Source organism: Sinocyclocheilus anshuiensis, unplaced genomic scaffold, assembly GCF_001515605.1.
Source record: "Sinocyclocheilus anshuiensis isolate Anshui unplaced genomic scaffold, SAMN03320099.WGS_v1.1 scaffold641, whole genome shotgun sequence".
NCBI classification, from domain to species: Eukaryota; Metazoa; Chordata; class Actinopteri; order Cypriniformes; family Cyprinidae; genus Sinocyclocheilus; species Sinocyclocheilus anshuiensis.
This window is the reverse complement of record NW_015536503.1, coordinates 1240077-1264345: the sequence shown is the minus strand read 5'-3', so window position 1 is coordinate 1264345 and position 24269 is coordinate 1240077. Positions and strand designations below refer to the sequence as shown.

Here is a 24269-nt window from a genome sequence, read left to right as displayed (position 1 = left end):
AACTTAAATGATTTTAGCAAATGGCTGCAATATAACAAAGAGTGAAAATTTTAAGGGGGTCTGAATACTTTCCGTATCCACTGTATATATATATAAACAGGCTTTAATTAAATAATTTAATAATAATTAAATAAATAGTTGCATATATATATATGTATATATATATATATAAAATTGAAGATGGAAGATGGTAGCACATAAAATAGATATGTTTTCACACCCATAAATGTCATAATCAAACTATAATCAAACAAAGTGAGATTAGTGGTTAAACATGTCAGCAAGATTCTGAGTGACACTTAAACATGTCAGTGAGACTGAAACAAAATGCAGTATGTGTCAGATGTTATTAAAAATCTGAATTGCTCAACAGTCCCGGTCCTTAGCATAACTAATGCTGGATTTTTATTTCATGTGACTCAGCAAAAATATCATTACCGAGTCGCAGAGAAAAATAATTAGTATGGAAAAATAGTCTGAGGCCTGTAAAAACATCCCACCGAACATTAAGCAGGCACTTGTACTGCACTTCCTGATAGGTTAGCAGGTTTTCTGCAGTGTATCTCTGCACAGAGGTACTGAACAGGGTTTTAGCACCAAGTCCTGGTGCAGAGCAGAATGGAGGCCTTTTCTACCTCTCAGCATTGCACTAACAGAGGAGCCTCACAGAGGGCCCATTGTACGCTGGGGCCCTGCAGATCCCTACATGAAAGCAAAGTATGCCTCACGCTCACCTAAGGAAAAGGAAGACAAATATCTCATACTTAGGACTGAATAACTTATGTGTCTCTTCAGGAAACAAAAAAGAAAGATGGCTGTAAGGGATTAAAGGATTTTGCAGTTGGGGGTCTGTCAGCGTGCAAATTGTGTGTCCGTTCAGTGTGTGTGTGTGTGTGTGTGTGTGTGCGATGCAGTGTGGTATGGGGTGGGCGCTGCTGTAGATGTGACTCAATTTCTCCCTTTTCTCAGTCTCACTTCTTACCTTCACATATACGGCCAGGTAGGGCACACAGGTCTGGGAGTGTGTGTACACGTACACGTCACACACACCCAGAAGCATCCACACACAAAAACACACACACCGTGAGTGACCCGTTGCCATTGGCCAGGCCCACCAGCCCTCTGCCTGTCCGATCTGAAGAACAGGACCATTTGGGAAAGGAAGAGAAAGAGGTAAGGGTTCTACTGTGTGTTCTTCTAAATGTTGGTGCTGTACTTTAGAGCAGGGACCGGACCTAAGGGCTTCTTGGGGTCCCTTCTGCTTCTTAACCTCAGTTGTACTTGGCCACTGAGGCTAAGCTAAAAAAGCTAAAATGGACTTCACTGACTGTACTGGGGCTTTCATTTTTTTATTTTTGTTATTTTTGTCTTGTATATGACTGGCTTTGTAATATAAGGTGCACACCATGGTCTTAATGAATCTCCTTCTAGTTCTTGTAATAATAATGCACATTTGCAAAGTTAAAATAGTTCACGTAGTTCATATACACCTTTACTTAGGCTTTCATAATTTTTTTCTTTTTCTTTTGTGGATTTCTGGCTTGATATAATACCTCTATCCTCCATCATCTTCATGAATCTTCTTACAATACAGTAATGTTGAAACCATGTTTTAAGTGGGTTAACAGGTGATCTATGTGGTAGTGATGGCAATTTATGTGTGTTTTTTATTGGCCAGTTTACTATTCCATGGTTTGTGGGGTTCGTTTTGTGTGTGATGATGTTTGTGCTTGATTTTTAAGAGAGTAGTCGATCTTTTTTAAGCTTTACCAATAAAATATGAGTATTTGCAGAAAATGTGATAGGATAGTTGTAATTACTGTTACAGACTCTTGATGTCTGGTCATTAGCAAACTGTTCAGGTCAAGGGCCATATTATAGAAACTTCCAGTTTCAAATCATCAGATAAATCTTCAGTTAATCGCCAAACAGATGAGATTTAGTAGATATGTCTGTAATATGTGTCTAATTAAGCTACAGTGCTTATATATTTATGCATTTTGACTTATTGCAAGTAAATAAGTCATAAATTTGGCAATATTGGCAGAACCACTAGAGAAGAAGTAATTGTAAAATCAATGAGTATGTGGAACGCTGTCGGGTAGAGCCAAAAACAACATTGGGATAGTTAGTTCTCACACACACATACTCACACGGTGTCTACGCACCGCAAACACTGTTGAGAGTGCGTAAAAGCCAAGCTCTGTGTGCAGTATAGTCCCTCTTTCAGTATTTCCCAGCTGAAGCTGTCAGGCACTGGTACACTAAAGCTTTACTGTGAGATGATTTTTCTTTCATAGATACAGACTGAACTAGTTTGCGACTCTAATCGATATCACCACTATATAATCTCTATTCATGATGTGACGTGATGGCATGTGTTCATTGGCTGTCAGAAACCCACATGGAACTGATTTATGTCTAAAAATGCAGTGGTTTCTAGAGTGCAGCTATGCCCCAAAATAGCCTTCACTGAGAGTTACGTGGATGTGTGTGTATGAAAGAGAGAGAGATTGAGAGAGATCGTAACTCATTGCCATGCTGTCCACAAACCTTGGTGGAATTTCGAACTTGAGTGTAGAGTCGGACACTCATAAAGGGGCTCTGTCAGAGTTCTCCCTCTTTTTCTCTCTTTCGCCTAGTTCTCTCCATTTCACCACGAGGACCAGAACTTGGTCTGCCCATCAAGTACACCCTGCTCTTCCTCCACTCCATTTAGTCATTGCTTTCCTCTGAGCCTCTTATCATTCATAAGAATTTGATATATCTCACATTAGCTCAAATTCTAATGATGATGTTGGAGAAAAAAAATAAAAAACATTGTGTTTGACAAAATATGAAAGAGAATACAAAGCAATACATGTGAGATTAAGAATATAAGTGCTTGATAATTCATGATACTTCAAAGAAATATTTCACAAATGTGTATCATAGACAGCAATTGCAGCAATGCTGTATAAAAAGAACCACTTTTGGTTTCCCGAATAACCTTTTATTGAACAGTTATACAAACATTCTTTTTTTCTTATTGTGAAGAATATTTGAATAATGTAAAGAACCTGTTTGCACTACAAAGAACCTTTTGTGCAATAGAAATGTTCCATGGATTCTTCATGGAACCATATAAAACATTTATTCAAAGATACCTAAAGAACTGAAAAAAAAATTTTTTACAAGTAAACTTTTTTCACAACCTGTGCTATTTACAAAAATAAATAAATAAATGCTATCATTGTGTTTTAAAAGAAACCTTTTATGATGTCAGGCATCTCGCCTGTGACCTTTCAACTTTAACGCACAAAGCAGTCATTGAGTGCATTCAAGATGGCTGCTGGGTTAGTTGGTGGCTTCTTGGCTCTTGTAAGTGAGCTAAGGACTTTAGAGGTTTGTATTTCAGTATTACTGGCTGCCTACACCCTGGTAATGAATACTGTGTTCTCCAATCTTACAAAGTTGTGGTGAGCCATGGTGAGCCAAAGTCCATGATTTTTAAGACACTTATGCCTCTTGTTAGAACATGTACATTTACCTCCCCAGGGGTGTGTTATATTTTTTAAATGATCAAAAATAAAAGACATTTTATAAGGTTATGTCGCTTGATATATTGTGGACTGATTATGCTGCTATATCCAACCAGCCATTCACAAGAATGATCTCATTCAAACTGTTTACTACTCTGCTTCTACGTGAACATTTTAAGATCTCACCAGACAATAATCCATCTGATTCTGTGTCTAGCAGGAAGATGGTAACGCTGAGGTTGATGTGGGGACTCCTGGTCCTGTGTGTGGTGGCAGCCTCTCCCCGCAGATACGCCCGACAAGCAGAACTAGATAACTATGACAACAACAATGTGGATTTAGACCTGAATGTGGATGGTGATGATGTCTATGACTATTACGATGGAATTGATGAACCACAGGTGAGAGAATCTTTCAAGGTTTCAAAATTCATAAACGGGTTAAATTATCTTGATATGTTAATATGGGCAGTCATATGTCAATATTCTCATTGTCATGGATTTCGGGATGACCCCTTTTTTCAGCCTAGTTTCCATAAATGGGTTTTGCATTAGTACCTGAATTCTTTCATTTCAAGTAAAAGTCCTATTTTCCAATATATGTCTCATCTAAGTGTTTTTTTAATCAAGCCTTATTCATATTTGGACCTCGATTACTGATTCCTATTTCTGCAAATTCATTCGTTTCCTCCAGTCTGTTGAGATGGCTAATGTTCAAGCATTGGACTCAGTTCTAATTGACATGCAGGAATGTATTTCTGCAGTTTTGCTTCAGGGTGACAACTTTTCATTTGCTCTGCTGATCCAGATGTTCCTGGGGATAATAGTATCCAGCTATGTCAGTCTTTGGTTTATGATTTTCATTTAGAAACTGGTTTTAACCCAGCTGCTGTGCTTTAGGGTCGGTCACTGAGGGCATGTGGGCCTGTATTTACTCATCCTGTCTGGTTTCAGAACAGTATTCTGCAGTGCATACTAATATTTGTCCCTTCTCGGTGAAGTGAAAGTTCAAAAGAACCATAATTTTCAGTAAATTGCCTTTTTATGATTGTCCTTGTATGTTGTTTAAAGAACTGCTCATGGACAGAGGCATACTGGTGCAGCAAAGTTCAGTGTGTCAGACTGATTGATTGTTCTTTTTTTAATGTAACAAATACTTTTCTTGGACATATCATCTGCATGATGGACAGACCAGATGTTGTTGAACGTGAAATGTTCTCAACTGAATTTTTCCACTGGCACAGCCTTTATGTAATGAGCGGCAGACACTGGCATTTTTACTGTACTGAAATTCACACATAATCAACAATTGTACAACACTAGTCATACTTGTGCATCAGATTATTTCACTTAAGTGACATTTTAAGCTGGATGCACAATAACATAATTGATAGTAGCTCAAAGCATCTAATCTTGCCAATACTTTCTGTCTTAGTTGTCATTTAATAAATTACATTTGTAGCAGCATCCACATAGAACATAATTTTCATTTTAAAGTAATGTTTTAGTTAATAACATTAATTTGGGAATGTCTGGTATTATTATACTTAATGTTCTTAACATACTTTATTGAATGTTGTTGTAAACTGGCCATTGCACTGAGGTTTGATAAACAGAAGTTAAAGTATGCAGGTATGAAGAAATGTATCATCTTCAGCATGGAAAAAAGGCTAAAACTATGTTTGACTGGCACAAGCCAAGATGGGTTTTTAGAAGAATTACATTGAAGCCAAGAGACTTAACTTGATCCTGATGTGAATGTTATGTAGTTAAACCCACAATCAAAAGCACACGTGTGAGTTACAGCACATTTTCCTTGTGTAAGGCTCTTAATTTTCAACTCTTCAGGATATTATTAATGTTTCATAAAGTGTGGGAACGTTTGTCATTCCTCACCATCACCACCTTTTTTATTATTATGAAGAAATGCAGCTTCATTGTGAATGGTGGTTTATTTAGATTTCTGGTACAACTTCTAAAAGTAAATAATCTGACTAAATGTATCTTACATAAGACTTTGTTTTTGAGGAGTTACAAGTTGAAGTTGCTTGTACATGTAAGAGTGCTTGTAGGTTCCTTAGGCACATGCCTGTATTTGTCTGTGTAAATGCATGTATGAACAGGGACATATAATGTATGTGCAGGTGTATTTGTATTATACTCTCACTCGAGTTACTGCTGAAATGTTGCTCCTGCTGTAGTGTGAATCTTGGGCTCTAAAGGTTGCACTTATCAATATACCTGTTCTAGAGGTTTCTGAAAAAGCATAAAGCTATACCAACAAAAAGCATGAAGGCATACAAGCAATACATTTTGCAATAGAGTTGCAATACAATCTATGTATGTTTGATCATTTTTTATGCATACTTTTCTCTATATTGCATATCAGTCCCAGCATGATGAAAATTCAAATTCAATTCAAATTTTTTTGAATAGCGCTTTTCACAATACACATCGTTTCAAAGCAGCTTTACAGAAAATGAATGTGTCTACATTACAATTTAGAGTGATCTGTTATCAGAGGTGACTGTCCAAGTAATGTTTATTTCAGAAATGAACAATGCAGCTTCATTGTGAATGGTGGTTTATTTAGATTTCTGGTACAACTTCTAAAAGTAAATAATCTGACTAAATGTATCTTACATAAGACTTTGTTTTTGAGGAGTTACAAGTTGAAGTTGCTTGTACATGTAAGAGTGCTTGTAGGTTCCTTAGGCACATGCCTGTATTTGTCTGTGTAAATGCATGTATGAACAGGGACATATAATGTATGTGCAGGTGTATTTGTATTATACTCTCACTCGAGTTACTGCTGAAATGTTGCTCCTGCTGTAGTGTGAATCTTGGGCTCTAAAGGTTGCACTTATCAATATACCTGTTCTAGAGGTTTCTGAAAAAGCATAAAGCTATACCAACAAAAAGCATGAAGGCATACAAGCAATACATTTTGCAATAGAGTTGCAATACAATCTATGTATGTTTGATCATTTTTTATGCATACTTTTCTCTATATTGCATATCAGTCCCAGCATGATGAAAATTCAAATTCAATTCAAATTTTTTTGAATAGCGCTTTTCACAATACACATCGTTTCAAAGCAGCTTTACAGAAAATGAATGTGTCTACATTACAATTTAGAGTGATCTGTTATCAGAGGTGACTGTCCAAGTAATGTTTATTTCAGAAATGAACAGTTCAAGATAATAGAATCATACAGTTAGCTAACATGAATTAATTCATTTTAGGCATGAAAAATGAGCTCATTAATGCAGTTATTACAAGTGTGATCATAATGATTACAATATAGAGACATTTTGGCCGTTGTGCATGTTGATTCAAAGTGGTGCCATCTGAGATCCTAGCAGGGGTCAGCGTCATCTCTTCACAGGCGTGGGGTCATCTGAAGTCTTCCTACAAGGCTGGATCCATGATGGAGCTAGTGTAATCTCTAGTTACTGTACCTCGAGGTGGGCATCCCAAGGTAGACACAAAAAGGCAGATGGAAAATAATTAGGTCTTTAATCTATGCCTGTTCATGAATACCAGTATTATTTTGTAGTCAATCTAAGAGTATGTCATGTTCTATAGTGTCGAACGCAGCATTAAGATCAAGTAAAACTAGTATTGAGACATCTTTGGTCAGAAGATAGAAGTCAGTAATTTGTCATTTTAACGAGCGCAGTTTCTGTGCTACACTCTTAAAAATAAAGGTGCTTCAAAAGGTTCTTCAGGCGATGCCATAGAAGAACCATTTTTGGTTCAACAAAGAACCATTCAGTCAAAGGTACTTTAAAGAACGATCTCTTTCTTACCTTTTTATAATCTGAAGAACCTTCTTTCACCACAAAGAACCTTTTGTGAAACAGAAAGGTTCTTCAGATGTTAAAGGTTCTTTATGGAACCATTTAGACAAAAGGTTCTTCTATGGCATCGTGAAGCACCTTTATTTTTAAGAGTGTATGATGGGGTCTGAATCCTTACTGAAATTTTTCAGAGATGTCATTTTTTTGCTGGAAAGAGCACGATTGAGTGGATACAGCTCTAATATGTTAGACATAAATGGAATATTTGAAATGGGTCTGTAATTTGCCAATTCATTTGGATCTAGTTGCAGTTTCTAGTAGTGGATGTTCGGGAAATCAGATAAAACTAGTGATATCAAAACGTTCCGATTTTTTTTATGTTAACTACTATTGGGAATATGCTCACCTGCTGTAAAAATAAGAAAATAACAGGTTATAGGTTAGGTTAAACTCAAACCAACAACAGCAAACCAGCGACAGAATCAGTTTCAGTTGAACCTAATGACCTAACTAACTTTCAGCTGAACCTAATGACCCCTTTGCGTAAAAGTTGCAACAAACTGTTGCATTGCTTCCACAATAGAAAGATAAAAATACTTTCAAACTTGCACAACACTTATACAATGCACATTACTTTATAAAATCAACTTTTGTCTACCCTTGTCTGACTTTTTGACTAACAAAATGCTGACAGGCTTGTGAGTCACAGGGCTGCTGTAGAATAGATTTTTGTAGGGGTTCCAGAAAGCTCTCATGCATCCCGGTATCTGGGATTGGTATTGGCACTGTTTATTGCTTTACATGTTGCTGATTTCTTTTGGCCATCCTTTTAGCCTTTGGCTTTGTGTGTTTGGCTAGGTTGTTGTATGAAAAACAAGCATATTCCAAGCAAGGCCTCTCAAAGGCTTGTTGTTTTACGGACTCAGTAAAGTAGATTTCGGCCATTTGCCTTAATACCCGACTGTTGACAGAATTAATAGTGTAGTGCATTTTAATAAAATTACTGTTCTACAGCTTAATAATTGTATTTTTAAAAATGATTTAGTTTTAATAGGTTCAAGTTGACCATTATGTGAGACAACTGAGGTGGGTCCTCTAGAGTTAATTGAACACTCTGGAAAGAAAATGTGCAGAAATATGTATTTTCCTGCTACCATGTATGTCTTGGTTCCACAAGGACCATTTCTGGAGAATAGCAGCTGCTTGCAGAGGAGACAGTGAATGGTTTCACAGCTCCCCACTCTGGATTGTAGTGGAATCAAATACAAAAATTGCTGATAAATGTAGTCAACATTACAACATTAGCAGAGTAAATGAAATGAAAAATGAATAGAAGGGATTTAAAAATCAGCACATCAATATGATCTGTAATTTGTCTCATACCTCGCAACAATTAGCATTTATTAGGAAGAGGTTGACTTTGAAAGCTTTGAATGAATAGGCCGATACCCATTGAAAAGTCTATTCTCTTTCAATGGGACAGCTATCCGCTGAGTCACACCTTTTACTGAACCTCAAAATTGTTTTTGTTACAATCAAATGTGTTAATGTGTCTGCAAGACTCTTATGCTTTAGTAGGACAAACTGATGTCTAATGAATAAATGGTTTGTATCTGGGATATTTTTAAAATCATATGTGGTGTGAATCAATTATTTACAGCTCAAGGGTGTTCAGTCCCAGTCATGGAGGGACAACATCCTACATATTTTAGTTCCAATCTGCCCAAAAAATGTACCTAGAAGTTTCTAGTAATCCTCGAGACTTTAACTAGCTGGTTCAGTTGTGTTTAATCAGGGTAGGAGCTAAACTCCGCATGATGGCAGTCTGAAAAGGCCTTGTTAGGGTTTGTAACATAACAAAAATGAGTATAGTGTACTGACCTAAATTCTTCTTGCAGATAGAGATTGGCACCTTGAGCCCTGATGAGGATATTGATCCTTCACATCATGCCTCATTGGAGGAGGAAGAAGAGGAGGAGGTGGAGCATGAAGAACGGACAGTTGAGGGGAGAGAAGACAAGGAATTACCCATAAAGCCTCAGCTTATTCCATCAGGCTCTGGGGAGTCAGGGACTCTGATGGGCCCTAGTGCACAGGGAGGTCTGTACTATGCATAGACAGACGCACACACTACTAATTGTCATGAATAGCCTGCCAACCATTTCATCATGCTGTTGTTCCATTTAACTGGCAATCTGATTGGTTAAATGTGTTTTAATAATTCTTTAACTTGCTTTTTATGTGCATAATATTAAATTCATCACTCATAGTGTTTACTGAACCAGTCCATATGGTTCTAAGTGTAATTCTAATTCTAATAATTGTTCTAACACCTAACCTTGTCTTGAACAAGAGGAGGAGCTTCGTCTGACGCCCATTGACATCCTTCAGATTTCTGGGGACTTTTCGGGTTCTGGTGACTTGGGCTCTGGAGACTTACTTGATGACAAAGATTCTGGTTCTGGAGAGCCTTTGGGCTCTGGAGGTTCTGGGGCCTCTGGTGACATATCAGGTTCTGTGGAGTCAGAGGACCTTGGTTCTGGAGTCTCTGGGCTTTCTGGTTCAGGCATAATATTGATCTTAGGTGGAGGTCAGTACTCAGGACCTTGGTTTGCTTTATATTTACACTGTCAGAAAAAAATGTGTTAAAATTGTACCTTTAGGGGTACACCAGCTTGTCAATGGGGTAGTAATCTTGTACCTTATCTACCTTTAAATGGTGCACATTAGATGTCCCTTTACAATTTTTGTACAATTTTTCTGACAGTACAGCTTGAGAGGATTCTTGATTACTTCAGCAAAATATTTGTTTTTCTGTGGGTGAAGTGGAGTCCAATTTATGGTCTCTACCTGTTAGACCTTAGTGGGGAGGGATTTCCTGAGGGTTTTTAAGCAAGTAATCATGATCTGTAATTCACAACCATTTAACGGTTTTGTATTGGTTAAAATGTTGATCCAAAATGGGTAACTCGTAATCATTGCCAGCATTTCTGTCATGCTGTTATCTCTCATCTACTGTTGAGGAGGCTAATTTCTTTCTTGCCACCCCACCTTGTCTCTCACAAGAGGAGGAGCTCCACTTGACGCTTGAAACCATTCCACACGAGGCCTCTGGGGATTTTGGGGAGTCTGGAATCTCTTGGGTGTCTGGAGCTTCTGGGTTGCCTGAGCTGTCAGGAGAGCCTTCAGCCTCTGGGGTTCTTGAGGTATCTGGAGAGCCTGTGGCTTCTGGGGTACCTGAGGTATCAGGAGAACCTGGGGCCTTTGGAGTACCTGAGCTGTCAGGAGAGTCTGGGGCCTCTGGGGTACCTGAGTTGTCAGGAGAACCTGGGGTCTCTGGGGTATCTGAGGTGTCAGGAGAATCTGGGGTTCCAGAGGTTTCAGGAGAGCCTGGGGCCTCTGGCGTACCTGAAATGTCAGGAGAGTCTGGGCTCTCTGGGGTGCCAGACATATCGGGAGAGTCTGGGACCTCCGGGGTGCCTGAGGTGTCTGGAGAGTCTGGGATCTCTGGAGTGAATGAGGTGTCTGGAGAGTCTGGGATCTCTGGGTTGAATGAGGTGTCTGGAGAGCCTGTGATCTCTGTGCTGCCTGAGTTCCCTGGAAAGCCTGGAAACTTTGATTTGTTTGGAGAGTCTGGGGTCCCCGAGGAGACTAAACAGCCTGAGGTCACTTTCGAGTCAGGAGAGTCTGGGAGCCTAGAAGAATCTGGGGTGACTGAGGCCCCAGACGTCACCACTGAAATATTAATACCTGACTTAGATGAAGGTCAGTACCTATCGATACCATGCATTTCTATGACTCAGATTTATGACAGAAATCTGGTAGTGTTGGTAGTTACAACTTACTGGAGTCTTAGAAGAATAGTTAAGACAAGCTTAGCAAGAGTTACGAACACTATTGAATTTATTGTTGCACCCATCAATTCTAAGCTCTAAGCATTTTATACCAATCCTCTGATATTATTACCTGTGTGAAACCCATATATTTAATTTAACTGGCTGACCATGGTTAAATGTGTATTCATTTGCTTTGGTGTGCAATATAACAATAATAATCATTATAACTTCTCAGTGTCAGTATTACTCACTGCCTGTCCTGTTCCATTGTTCATCTGTCCATGTGCTAATCTGTCTCCTAACACCTTCATGTTGTTGTGTTTAACAAGAGGAGGAGATACTCCTAACTACCCCGACCACTCCCTTGGAGGGGACTGGGGGTGATATAGGGTCAGGGGTACCTGATATTGACAAAGATATTGACACAGATACAACAGGTCAGTATTTCACTTGCGTTTAACCATTCTTAAGGCAATTAAGATGATTCCATAATATGTATCCTCAGTGGTTTTAAGACCTGTTCAGTGTGTTATCTAATTACGTTATGTTGCTACCATAGATACCTACATATCACTCTGAAGTTCTGTTCTGTTCTGCAATATTCTGCAGGGGTGTCCAATCCTGCTCCTAGAAGGCCACAAATTCCTGCAGAATTAAGCTCAAACACACCTGCCTGGATATTTTTTCGTCCCCCTGAGGACCTTGATCAGTTCAGGTGTGTTTAGTTGGATAATGGAGCTAAACTCTGCACTAAAGTGGCCCTCCGGGAGAAGGACTAGACACCTTTGCCGTACTGTATGCAGCAGCACATGTTCATGTGACTTTTGTAGTCTCTTAACAATGTGATACAAAAGTGCAAAAACTGTTTGCCTCATGTCTCCAAACAGGTGGCCGCTGGCATATGCATCAGTACAGTTTCTGTGTTTTAATGTGTATTTGTGTTTGTCTTCTGAATGCCACCTGTTAATTTGGTGGTAAGGTATGGCCACCTGTATGCTCTGCACCTGCCTGGTTGGATCTGTGTACTGTGATGACCTTAAGTTGGACCGTGTTCCTCCCCTCTCCAAAGAAACCTCTCATTTCTATGCCCGCTACAACAAAATTACTAGGATCAGCAAGTCTGACTTCGCCAACCTGAGTATGTGTTTAATCAAAGGGACAGTCAAAGTTTTAATCATGTCACAGTTAAATTCAAGTCAGTATGAATTAAAAACTGATGAAAAAAAAAGATCAAATCAAGCACTGCCCTACATTTTTTTTCTAGCTGAATATCTGGTTTCATTCAGAAATAAATCACATTACAGAAGTAATGTTGAAAATGGGTTGCAATTCTTGTTGACTTGAAGCCTAGAGTTCATATAGACAGCAGGTTGTCTAATAACATTCATTACCAGATCTGTTAGCGTAATCAATATTTGATAGCTTTAGCTTGATGAAAAATATGAATTAGATTTTTTCATGAACTTCACTGAATGGTCTTTTTGTCTTTTGCTGTCATAAAGATAAATTAAAGAGGATCGATCTGACTAGCAATGGCATTTCCAGGATTGATGATGATGCTTTCTTTGGCCTTCCTGCTCTGGAGGAGTTGATATTACGAGAGAATAGTATTAGACAACTTCCTGCTCTGCCACCCTCTATGACCCTTATTGATGCCTCTCACAACCAGCTGGGCAGCACTGGCATTCAGAGAGAAGCTTTCAAGGTAGGAAAAGCAGTAAGAATAAAAACTGTGGAGTTTAATAACAAAGCATTAGCCTACCTTTGGCCCATTCTTTTCTGAGCTTTCCTTGCATAGTCTTCCTTGATCCTGTGATAGCCTACTGTTGTGCAAGCAGACCCGAGAGAACAACTTACAGTTCATTTAAATTAGAGAAACACCAGACAGCAGAAAAGCATCCACTTTCTATGGAAAATTGCTGCTATTAATCATAAGTAGATGTGTTGAGTATACCTTAGATAATTTTGTTTGGCAGAATTGTCATCAGCTCATGATTTCTGTTTCCAGGACATGCCAGGGCTACTTTACCTTTACTTGACAGACAACAACATAGACCACATCCCAGTTCCTTTGTCTGACAGTCTGCGCTCTCTGCACCTACAGGTACCTGTACTCCCACCTCACTAGTGCCACCTTGTGGACATGCTACTTGCCACCTTACTGAAACATTCATAGATTTTAATTTAAAGGAGCTAGTTTACATTTAAAAGTCTTTCTGGTGGTCTGCATAGTGCTCTTTAATGAACACTGACATCTTTGCTTAAGTAAAATTAAGTATCTCACAAATTTAAACATTTAAAGGAATTATTTAACATGAACATGTGTGTAGCTGGATGCTACATTGAAAACATTCTCCGTTTTATCATTCAGAATAACAATATCCAAATGATGCACGAGGACACCTTCTGCAATCCGCATGACTTGAATTACATCCGCAATGCTCTTGAGGATGTTCGCCTGGACGGTAATCCCATCAACCTCAGCAGAACCCCACAGGCCTACATATGTTTGCCACGTATCCCTGTTGGTGCCCTTATTTAAGATGGAAAAACGCACACTCAAATGCACACGTACAAAACTCACACGTATGCACATGCATCAAAACTCCTCTGCGTACCTCTCTTATTTTCTTTTTTTTTTTTACTTTGGGCTCAAGCAAACACTTGGATATGAATGGCTGTCTGTAAAGGAGGTTGGCATAAATACATAAACTCACACTCTCACAGGAGTTCTGGTGGACACTTCCAACTCTACGCTGCTTGTGTTTCTACCTTTTGACCCAGTACATACTTTTCATAATGTAGGAGGTTTGTAATCATATCTGGATTTATGACGTCTCAAACACAGATACGTGTCTAGCCTCATAAACAATCTCATTTAGAGAAACAGAACAATGGATAACTCTGAACATTTTTTATTTATCAAATACTAATGAACCTTTGAGGAAAACAAGATGTCATTAATTTACAAGTGCAAATATGAACAAAACCGCACAAAAACCCTCTTTTGTGTGCTGTACTGGTTGCCTGTCTGGGGTTAGCTGCAAAAGCCAGCCCAAATTGTTTAAATATGTTTGTTTTGTAAATGAAATATTGTTAATATTCATATAGAATTTAACAAATGTTCATCATAATTAACAAACTAATTGAAGCTGGCGCTCAATTAACTTTTTGAAAGGTAAATTTAACTAATGCAATAAAAGAAGCATTCTAACAATGAATTTGTTGTAAAGTCTGTACTGTAATATAAATATATAAGCTGTTTTTTTTTTTTTTTACAAGAACTGCAATATTTTGGTATATCACAATTCAAGCTGTTGTTATGACCAATGGCCTTCAAAATGAACATTTCAGAATTGTTGTATTGGCTGAGGGATTTGAGAATGATTGGGGGGAATGGGGGTTAAATATTAGCTCAGCATTGTGTGTTTTGTATGGAAATAATCACACCTGAATAAAGTTTTCTGATGACCTCTCCAAAACAGAGGTGGCTTAACGTTTTCATTGTTCACTTGTAAAGTCTTCAAAGGCATGAAAGCAACACTTATCGCTCACTTAAACAAGCATAGCTATTAACATTACAAAACCAATCACTGTAACACAGCACAATCCACTTCTGGCAACAGAAAACAGTTTTACTTCAAACAGAAGGTGTACAAAAAAATGACATATACATAATGGGTCCCATTCAGAACAGTTAGTTCCATTTTAGAAGTTCTCGATGAGCTTTTCAAACAATATATTATGAAATGTATATTAAATAATACATATTAGTATTAATATCTATCAGTACAGAAATTAGAACTACTGAACACTCATAACATGGCATTAGCCTGGCGCTCAATGAATTTTTTGAAAGGTAAATTTGACTAATGCAATAAAAGAAGCATTCTAACAATGAATTTGTTGTAAAGTCTGTACTGTAATATAAATATATAAGCTGTTTTTTTTTTTTTTTTACAAGAACTGCAATATTTTGGTATATCACAATTCAAGCTGTTGTTATGACCAATGGCCTTCAAAATGAACATTTCAGAATTGTTGTATTGGCTGAGGGATTTGAGAATGATTGGGGGGAATGGGGGTTAAATATTAGCTCAGCATTGTGTGTTTTGTATGGAAATAATCACACCTGAATAAAGTTTTCTGATGACCTCTCCAAAACAGAGGTGGCTTAACGTTTTCATTGTTCACTTGTAAAGTCTTCAAAGGCATGAAAGCAACACTTATCGCTCACTTAAACAAGCATAGCTATTAACATTACAAAACCAATCACTGTAACACAGCACAATCCACTTCTGGCAACAGAAAACAGTTTTACTTCAAACAGAAGGTGTACAAAAAAATGACATATACATAATGGGTCCCATTCAGAACAGTTAGTTCCATTTTAGAAGTTCTCGATGAGCTTTTCAAACAGGTTGAGGAATTTCTGCCTCCTCTCTAAGGAAGCTGGTTCCATCACTAAGGGAATCGAGGTATCAGTTCCTTCTGTACTATCGTTCAGATTAGCCGTCTGCTTCCCTTTTTCCGTCCCACGCTGCTGCTCTAGAATGGCTCGCTCTCGTTCAAGCTTTGCCCTTTCTCTGTCAAGAATCGCTCTTTCCTTTTCCAGCTGAGCTCGGATGTACTCCACAGAGGCCCTGTCTCTCTCCACAGCGGCCTTGTCTCTCTCCAGAGAGGCCCTGTCTCGGTCCAATGCTGCGATTTCTCGTTCTACTCCTGCTCTTTCTCGATCTAAAACCATCTTCTCCCGCTCCAGGACCATCCTCTCGTATTCAATAGCAGCTTTGTCGCTCTCTAGGATGGCCCTTTCGTGCTCCATCTCATCCCTGTCTCTGTCGAGCTCTACCCTGTCTCGCCCCATTTCTTCAGACATCATGTCATCCTCTTCGACGAACAGCTCGACCTCGCTTCTGTCCAGATCACGCGCTCGCTTGCTTCTCCGGCGTGTGGTGTTGTTCGGGCGATACTCGCTGTCATCGCCCACAGTAGAAGTGTCTAGGGTGACTTCACTTCCTGCGAGTCTACCCTCCATGGCGTCGTCCATAAGGGAGAACCACGGCCAGTTAGTGGGATTCACCGAGACGCCAGGTGGGGGATTCTTCATTTCCTGATACACGCAAGGTACACAGACACAAACAGTTTACGAGTGGTGAGCAAGCAGAGTGCAAGTTCCTGCAGATTAGGTTTGTGTAACGACACAGTATGATGTTCATAATTATGTAATGTAAATAATCATAATATTAATATATAATGGCATTTAATGAAGGTCAGATGTTTATATTCATTAAATTAAATGGCATTTAGTTAATCTGCATAATTTTAATTCAAGTAATGCGTATGTATACAATGCATTCATGCACCATACTTTTTAAATAAATGATATGTATCTTTTTATATATTTTTAATAATTTTTATATAATTTTTTCATATATTTTAATTTTTTATGTTTTAATTATATATATATTATTCTGATGTGTAATATTCAAATGTAATGTAGTTAATTTTCTGTAATTTTAAATAATGATGTTTATGCATATAATACATTCATGAAAATATGACATTTAAAATTTACATATTAGTATTAATATCTATCAGTACAGAAATTAGAACTACTGAACACTCATAACATGGCATTAGCATACCTTATACTTCATCTTAAGGTTTTCCCATTTCCTCCTGGCCTGGCTTGCAGAAATTTCCCTTTGCAGACCCAGCTCTTTCAAGATGGCCCTATGATGGCACAAAGATATGCAGACTTTACACACTAACTGCTGCAGGTTGTTGGCATAAACATCTACTGTATACTTCTTTATTGGTGCAAAGACTTAAATGTGTGAGCATGCATGTGTAACTGTCTGTGAAATGGTTTACCTATAAGCCAGAGTTGAAGAATTTCTCTTTCCAGTGAAAAGTGAGTCGTTGGTCACACGCAACTTCACGAATCTAACAAATTCTTCATTTGACACTTGAAGCGCACACACAGAAACACACATGCAGATGTTAATAACGGTAGGACACGTGATTTGTATAGTGCATGCATCCCATTTACGTGGCCCGCTCAATGCTAAACTGCTAAAATGGGACAGTTAATTAAATGCATTGGGACTTTAAATGCATAAAGTTAATTGCTACTCACTTTTATAAATGAATTCTGCATGATCTGGGCCATCCTTAATGTCCTCCGAGGGACTCTGTACAGTGTAAAGTTCGTGGTCCATACTTGCGTTTGTTGTCTTTGAGTCATCAAGTGCGCTACTCATGGCGCTAGTGCACAAGTGAAGGGCACTAGAAGAGAAAATGGAGGGTTTACGTTCATTTCTTCTGCCGTTGATTCATGGCGGTTCGAGTGCACATACCGCCACCTACTGGACTGCTGTTATATCACAATGTAAAAAAAAAAAGTCAGGGAAAAGTAGTGTATAAAGATTGTCTTAAACATGAATTTATGTATGTTAGCGTAAATCTTTAAAAATGTGTAATTGATAGAGAAACATACACATTTGTTTCACATCGTACCGCATTATTTGAAATAAAAAAACGTTATTTTAAAGCCTACAATCCAACGAAAGCGTTCGTATTCTAGGCTTACCTCTCAGGATGTGCTTCTTTACAAACAATTAAATGACTTTCAAAATCGTTTCTTCGTAAAACTGTAGTTTTGCAGTAGGGACAATGATAATGTAGTGATGGTCGACAGTCAAATCCACATCTGTGAATGGAGAAACCTACAGCATGAAAAATGGTATAGTTGTGGAAATATTGCGTAACAAAGCCTGTATATTTCTATATTCAAAACAACACACTGTAGATGTACGCACCCTCGTAGAAAACGGCCCTGTTAAAATGTCTTGTCATGTGCAGTTTTAATTTGTCATTTCTGGTAGACTTAAATACACTCTCAGAGCAAAAGGGGCAGTGGAAACCGCTGCAGCACGTCGTGCATTGATGTAAGGGGGGCAGTGAGTGGCCTTTCTGAATCGTTGTGTGTGTCTAAAAGAAAAATAAGACTACAAATTAATACTCCAGGAACTTTGATTTCTAGTATTTTACTCTATACCAGTAATAGAGTACAACAAAGGAAAACTGCCCCGTGTAAAAGCACCACGTACGTGTGTCTATAAATTAAGCCATAAACACAACCATTCCATAACTAGGAACGTGAAAAGCATCCCGTTTTGTGTCAGCTGTCGTGGTCTCAAACCATATGTCTACTCGATGAGCAGCTTAGTGTCGAGATCAGATGTTGCACGTATGTCTCATATAAAGCACAATTATAATCGGCAAAAAGAAGCATGATAAGCTCGATACTCACTAAGATAAGACCAGGTGTGCTCTCTTTCATTTTTACATTGTCACTTGTCATGTTTACAAACTCGAGTCCCGAAACTGTTGGCCTAGATCGGCTGGACTAAAACTGCTGGCGGTGCTGTAGCCTACTGTAAATGGAGGTGCAGTAATGCAAATGCCTTTTTTACCTTCGATACAGGCAAGTCACTTTGCTTAGTAAAAGAATGTCTTTGTATTTAGAGTCAAAAGAACAACACACCTCACACATATGGGTGAAGAAAAGATGGATGCATATCAAGTTTAATTTGACAAATAAATGTATTTATTTTTCATAAATCTCTCCAATACAAAGATGGCAGCAGAGAGATTCAAGAGGCAGGTTCATTCTTACGTGGTCTGGGAGCACCGACATTTTGGAGCGGTCAAAAAGGCACTTCAGTGCGCTAAATAAACTTAATTTGTTTGGGAAACAAATTCGTAGGATAATTACATGTTTGGGTGATGTTCTTCTAGATGTTTTCCACAACGCATTTTGTAGACAACTTTAGTTTGAGTTTACTACAAAAATATGGATTTTTGTTTTTATCTCCCCTTTTTTACTGCAGAAATATAATGCAATACAAAAGAAACAAATAATACAGAACATAGAACATATGGGGGAATACAGAGAAGAGAGGGAATATATATATATATATATATATATATATATATATATTTACACATTAGATATATTTACAAATTATAATTTACTTAAAAACGTTCTATAATAAGAGATGTCTTCGGGCAGACTTTATTAGTGGAGACTTTTTGAAGTGATGACAATAATAAATGTAGGTCAGAAGCAAATATTTTGCAGCTGGGTTTAAATTTAAGGTATCTTTGTGGATATGGTATTTACCCATCATACAATAATGTTTAAGACATCATATAACTCCTTATTGTCAGAAATATCAGAATAGAAAACCTTACTGATGGAAATACCACAGAGCTGGTGGAACACAAGAAATAGGGAAGCTGATATTTGAAGCCAGAATTGTTTAGAATAATAACAGAAATAGAATAAATGTGAAATTGATTCTTCTTCCTCTTGGCAGAAAGAGCAGAGTGGATAAATATTACGGTTAAATTGACTATCTCCCTAAAGTTACTGACTTAGCTGAACAAATCAGACTGGCTAACCTAATGTGAAGTATGAACACAGAACAAATTATCTTCGTTGATACAAGGTTATCTCACAGTTTTAAACGTTAATGGCATATAAGGCCTTTTTAGAGATACTGCAAAAGGTCAAACGGTCTAACATGTCCGACTAGCACGTTTACATAGAAAAACAATGGAAAAGCAGTGCGGTGAAATACAAAATTGTGTTCTGTGTGAACGGCCCCTTAAGTTTGTCAGGCTGTGCTTTATGACCATCGGTTTAATTTACAAATGGTTTACTAATGTCATTGTGGAGTTTTATATCATCTGCAATATGCAGAATTGTCTGATGTTTATGTCAAACCAAATAATTTTAATCTGTAAATAAACAATTCGTGATTTACTAGCAGATATTGACCTTTTCAATGTGGTGGACTCACGGATGTATAGATTAAACTATTCAGTAATCTATTAACATGTAAAATGGTGCTGGTTCGTTTGTACTTTTTTGTAAGTTTGTTTCTAAAGTTCCCGATGGCTTTTCTTCATGTTTAATTATGTTGCTAAAAAAGGACCAACAGTTGCTAACGGGGCACAGTGTGTTTATTTCTATGGTCGCAAAAACGCCGAATAAGAGGAGGTGAACGCTGATTCGCTGGAAGCGGAAAACGTCACTTCCGCAAGTTCCTTAAGTACGTGAGACACACGTTCGTTAGCCACGTTTATCTTTCGGTCGTGGAAGAGTAAGCTGTCGAGACTCGTGTCTTTTGTGGAAGTTTTTTTAAGGGCTTAAAAGCTTTCTTTGTTCTATTTTAACCACTAAGTGATAATTTTATACATCTTTTACTTTTGGACAAACAAAGACTTTTTTTTTTCTTCTTGGTAATGTGTCTTGAAATCACGACAATGAAAGGAAACTACCAGAAGGACATCAAGACCGCGCCTGTTCACAAGAAAAAGTGGTCAAAACCAAAGAGGAGGACATTTCTGCGCACAAATATGGGCGAAAGGAGGCGAAGGGTCCGCGTCTGGTCGGCCGCGACACCGCAGCGGAGTCCGGACCGTGTCGACAGTACAGCTACGGGGAATCAAAGTTACCTAACAGTAGCCATGGCACCAAGAAACACAACGCAATATTTAATGGACCTGGTGTACGCTGAGCGATTAGACGTTTCAATGGAGGCATGTGACGTAAGCCACGATTTCTCAATGCAGAGTGATGTCCCATTTGATGAGAGCGTTTTCTCCGTGTCGGACTCCGATTACGACAGATCTTTGGACTTCCAACAGAGAGACTTAGAGAACGTGTTCTTCAGGAATGAAATCTGACGTGTTTCCGAAACCTGACTCGATTTCGTTGGAACGAGACGACCGGGCAGCTGTGAACCCATAGCCAGTAACGTGCGTGAAAATGCCAGTGCTTTTAATATTAACTCTGTAAATGTGTAATCGTATAAAACAATGTTTCATGAAAGCCCAGGCGTTCGACACGATTCTTTTTGAGTTGAATGTGGTTTAATTTGTCGGCTCTCCTTGTTCTCACAGCATTGCGCAGACTCCAACTCAGGGAGGCGGAACGCTCTGCGTCACAGCTGCGCGATGACGTGTACGCCACGCCCCAGTACGGCCACCATCACGTGGCCAGCAGGTAAACCCGCTCCACCCTTTGTGTACGCGGTGTAAGAGCGCTGCAGTAACGTGCTGTCGCAGTGTAATTGCTGAGAAGTGTGCATGCATTGTTCTGCCAACGGATGCATGTGTGTTTTCAGAGACTTTTACAGGTTGCTGATCCTCCTCGGTGGATCTCAGCTGTCTGTGCAACCCACCCAGAGCCTTGGGACAAAGCCGCATGGCTGCCTGCTCATCACTGCTGGGTAACTGTACATGCCGTGGTAAATGCTTGAATGTAAATCTACACAAGCGCACTCAGAGCTGCAACACATGTGTGATATACTTTGAGAACTTTTGTAAATATTGATGGTATTAACCATTAAAATGTGTTCATTCTTAAAACTGACATCTGACTTACGTTCTTTTGTTTTGTTTATTAAACATTGTGTACACTGCATTCCAATACATGATTATGTAACAGTATCAACCTAATACTTGCAAATACACTATAGCCTACATAAGCTTTGATTTTCATGGAAGATTAAGTTTTATAATGCAAGCACAAGAAGGCTTCACACCTTGTGACCTCCTTCCAGTGTTCATGGACCTAGAACTGGTTTTCAGCCAGGGTACTGCAAGATGACTAATAATAAAATGACAAGGATATAGAATGTGCTGTCTTTATTTCTATTATATTGTTCTGTCAGTCATTATTTGTGTACTGTATTTCTGGAGTCACAATTAGTTTGTAAGTTTAAGATGAGAAGTTTTATAGAGGTACCAGAATTATTGTTTGCTGTCTGTGGGGTGTTCGAATGTTGCCTTGCACAACTGGGGCCCATGGAGCTTGAGGACTGCTGCTGAAGAACATTGGGGAAGGGAAAAAGGTATATGTAAATGAACAGCTTTACAAATCAAATACCATGCATGGTTTAGCATAAGAATTAATGTATCTGAAATTACGACCATGATTCACTTCCACTGTAAGTGCTTCACTATAGCTTTAATTTTAAGAAAATAAGTAGTGATGGGGAACCCGAGGCTTTCTGAAGCGTTTGAGGCTTTCATCAAATTGTCGAAAAACGGTTCATTATTCGAAGCTTTTAACACCATGCGCGTTAGCGACATCTGGTGAAGTCGTGGAGCAGGGGCACGTTTGAAAAAGCACGTGACCAAACAAGGCTTCGGAAGTCCGATCAGTCTGGGATCAATACAGTTCTAATCTGATCTAATGTAATCTGATTTAATTTGTGCCAATGAGAACACAATTCGTGTCGTGTAGTCTGGTCAACGGATTCACACATTGATCAATTATATATATATATATATATATATATATTTTGGGTGAGCTGTTCGGGGTCTCTGAGACCCCAGCTATACAACATGATTAAATGCAACAGAGGTGTGACGTGCATTAAGTTTCTGTCTGGTGTTAAGGTTACAGTTGACGACTCTACTATACTCAACTATACTGAATCCCATATAAGTGTACACACACAACCAAGTTAATGTAAAGTCAAACACGAGGGGCATTTTTTCAAACCAGCTGGATACTGCACGACGTTCGAAGCTTCAAAAGTCATCAATCACGTGGTATTGTCATTTCGATAAAAGCGTCGGTACAGTATGTGATACAATAGTGCTTTGATAACTGCTTCGGAGCCCCGGTATTAACTGTCCCATAACTAAAAATAAGGGATTTATGTTTTGGAAAATCAGCAAGAAATGTGTGACGTGACGTCGAGTCAGCATGGGCTGAAATAGCACTGTTTCAAGCGTCTTATTAGATCCATACAAGCTATTCTAGAATTATTTTTTTCCTGATAAATATTCACTATTGAACAGAGCAATATGTGGGTTTTAAATAGGCGCACAAAGCTCCTCATCAAATAAAATGTAAACAAGCTGTGGGTCAGCACTTCTGCTAATTGACTCTCTTGACATATGATTGTTTTGAGCACAGGAACACCTTGTTCCGTTCCTTACCCCACGGCTCTGTTTTTGGCACGGCGGTTTAAAAAAAAAAAACGTGTGACAAACAGGTGCAATGTCCTAACTGGCTTTCACCACCAGGTGGCCCTAAATTGCCACAGTAGAGTAAGGCCCACCAGGGCAGTCTTTTGTAAGCAGTACTATAGGAAGGCTGACAAGAGCAATGTGTTGATAATCCTAGTGCCACATTTAGATTATAGTGCATGGCATCTGTTTTTGAGGGGCATGAAGCAATGGAGGAGAGCCGGGCAGGACAAACCTCTCAAATTACTTAGACGATGAGGACACACACCTCTTTGTCAATGGAAGGAATGAAGGAACACATACAAGTCAATGTCCGTCTCTAAATTTTTACGTGTTTCTCAACTCTGGTCTTTAATAAGCTAAACTTTAAGTTTCAATCTTTTTTTTACTGTTTATGGTGAATGTTTCTCTCACTCTTGTCAGTCCCTAGTGTCAGCTCAGTTGCCTTGTGGTCCATCTGCCAAAAGTAATGGATAAGACAAATCGTCCCTGGCCTACTGTGTGCTGTCAACGAGATAACAGCAGAATACAAGGCTTGTGCATTATGATTGATATGGAGCCCTGGAGCCAGGCCACACTGCCAGTCTATTGATTAGTCGCCAGCCTGGTCTCATGGGAGGGCCTGTCTCTTGGTCATCCATCATACGGATTTTCTCTTGTTTTAGACAAGAAAAGTTATCAGCATAAGCTCCTATTTGAAAGTGCAGGTTTACCCCATTCCAGTGTTGCCAAGTCTGCGGTTTCCCCGCGGAATTGGGTTACTTTAACACTGTTGCCGCGGATTGTTTTTCATGTCCGCGTGTGGAAGTGACTCCAATAACATGATATTTATCTCCTGGAATGCGAATTTTAGCAGGGAACCCCGCAAAAAAAAGGTGAAACGCTATTGGGCTAGTTTTGAATAGCGATTGGGTGGGTTTTCTTGTGAAAACCTGGCAACCCTGAAGAAGAAGAGCGCGCGCACACATCAACCAGAAGCCCATTAACGTGCTTCATTCGGGTTACAGAAGTGTGGGCAGCGCTGCACAGGACTTGCTCGAGAAGAATGT

General features: G+C 38.8%; 2 protein-coding genes and 1 long non-coding RNA gene across 4 annotated transcripts; 2 read left to right on the top strand and 1 right to left on the bottom strand.

Annotated features, from left to right (window-relative positions):
* Positions 1–3744: 3744 nt before the first annotated feature.
* Positions 3745–14002, top strand: epyc (epiphycan). The gene is made up of 9 exons (XM_016489307.1): positions 3745–3922; positions 9223–9424; positions 9678–9914; positions 10391–11089; positions 11490–11597; positions 12140–12298; positions 12663–12865; positions 13169–13264; positions 13532–14002. The coding sequence occupies exons 1-9, from the start codon at positions 3746–3748 to the stop codon at positions 13700–13702; spliced, it is 2052 nt and encodes a 683-aa protein (XP_016344793.1). The 5' UTR covers position 3745; the 3' UTR covers positions 13703–14002.
* A 1454-nt stretch (positions 14003–15456) lies between these two features.
* On the bottom strand, positions 15457–18492 carry LOC107690729 (uncharacterized). Of its 2 annotated transcripts, none has more exons than XM_016489147.1 (5): positions 18479–18492; positions 17303–17451; positions 17038–17131; positions 16809–16896; positions 15457–16273 (listed from the first exon to the last, which is right to left on the bottom strand). In XM_016489147.1, exons 2-5 carry the CDS (start codon positions 17424–17426, stop codon positions 15551–15553), a joined length of 1029 nt encoding a protein of 342 aa, XP_016344633.1. In that variant the 5' UTR covers positions 17427–17451; positions 18479–18492; the 3' UTR covers positions 15457–15550. The 2 variants fall into 2 exon arrangements, with proteins under 2 accessions (XP_016344633.1, XP_016344625.1); XM_016489139.1 differs by lacking the exon at positions 18479–18492 and adding an exon at positions 17756–17821.
* A 1791-nt stretch (positions 18493–20283) lies between these two features.
* LOC107690725 (uncharacterized) lies at positions 20284–21608 on the top strand. The gene is made up of 2 exons (XR_001634485.1): positions 20284–20994; positions 21139–21608. It is a non-coding gene; the product is annotated as an uncharacterized LOC107690725 (long non-coding RNA).
* Positions 21609–24269: the final 2661 nt, after the last annotated feature.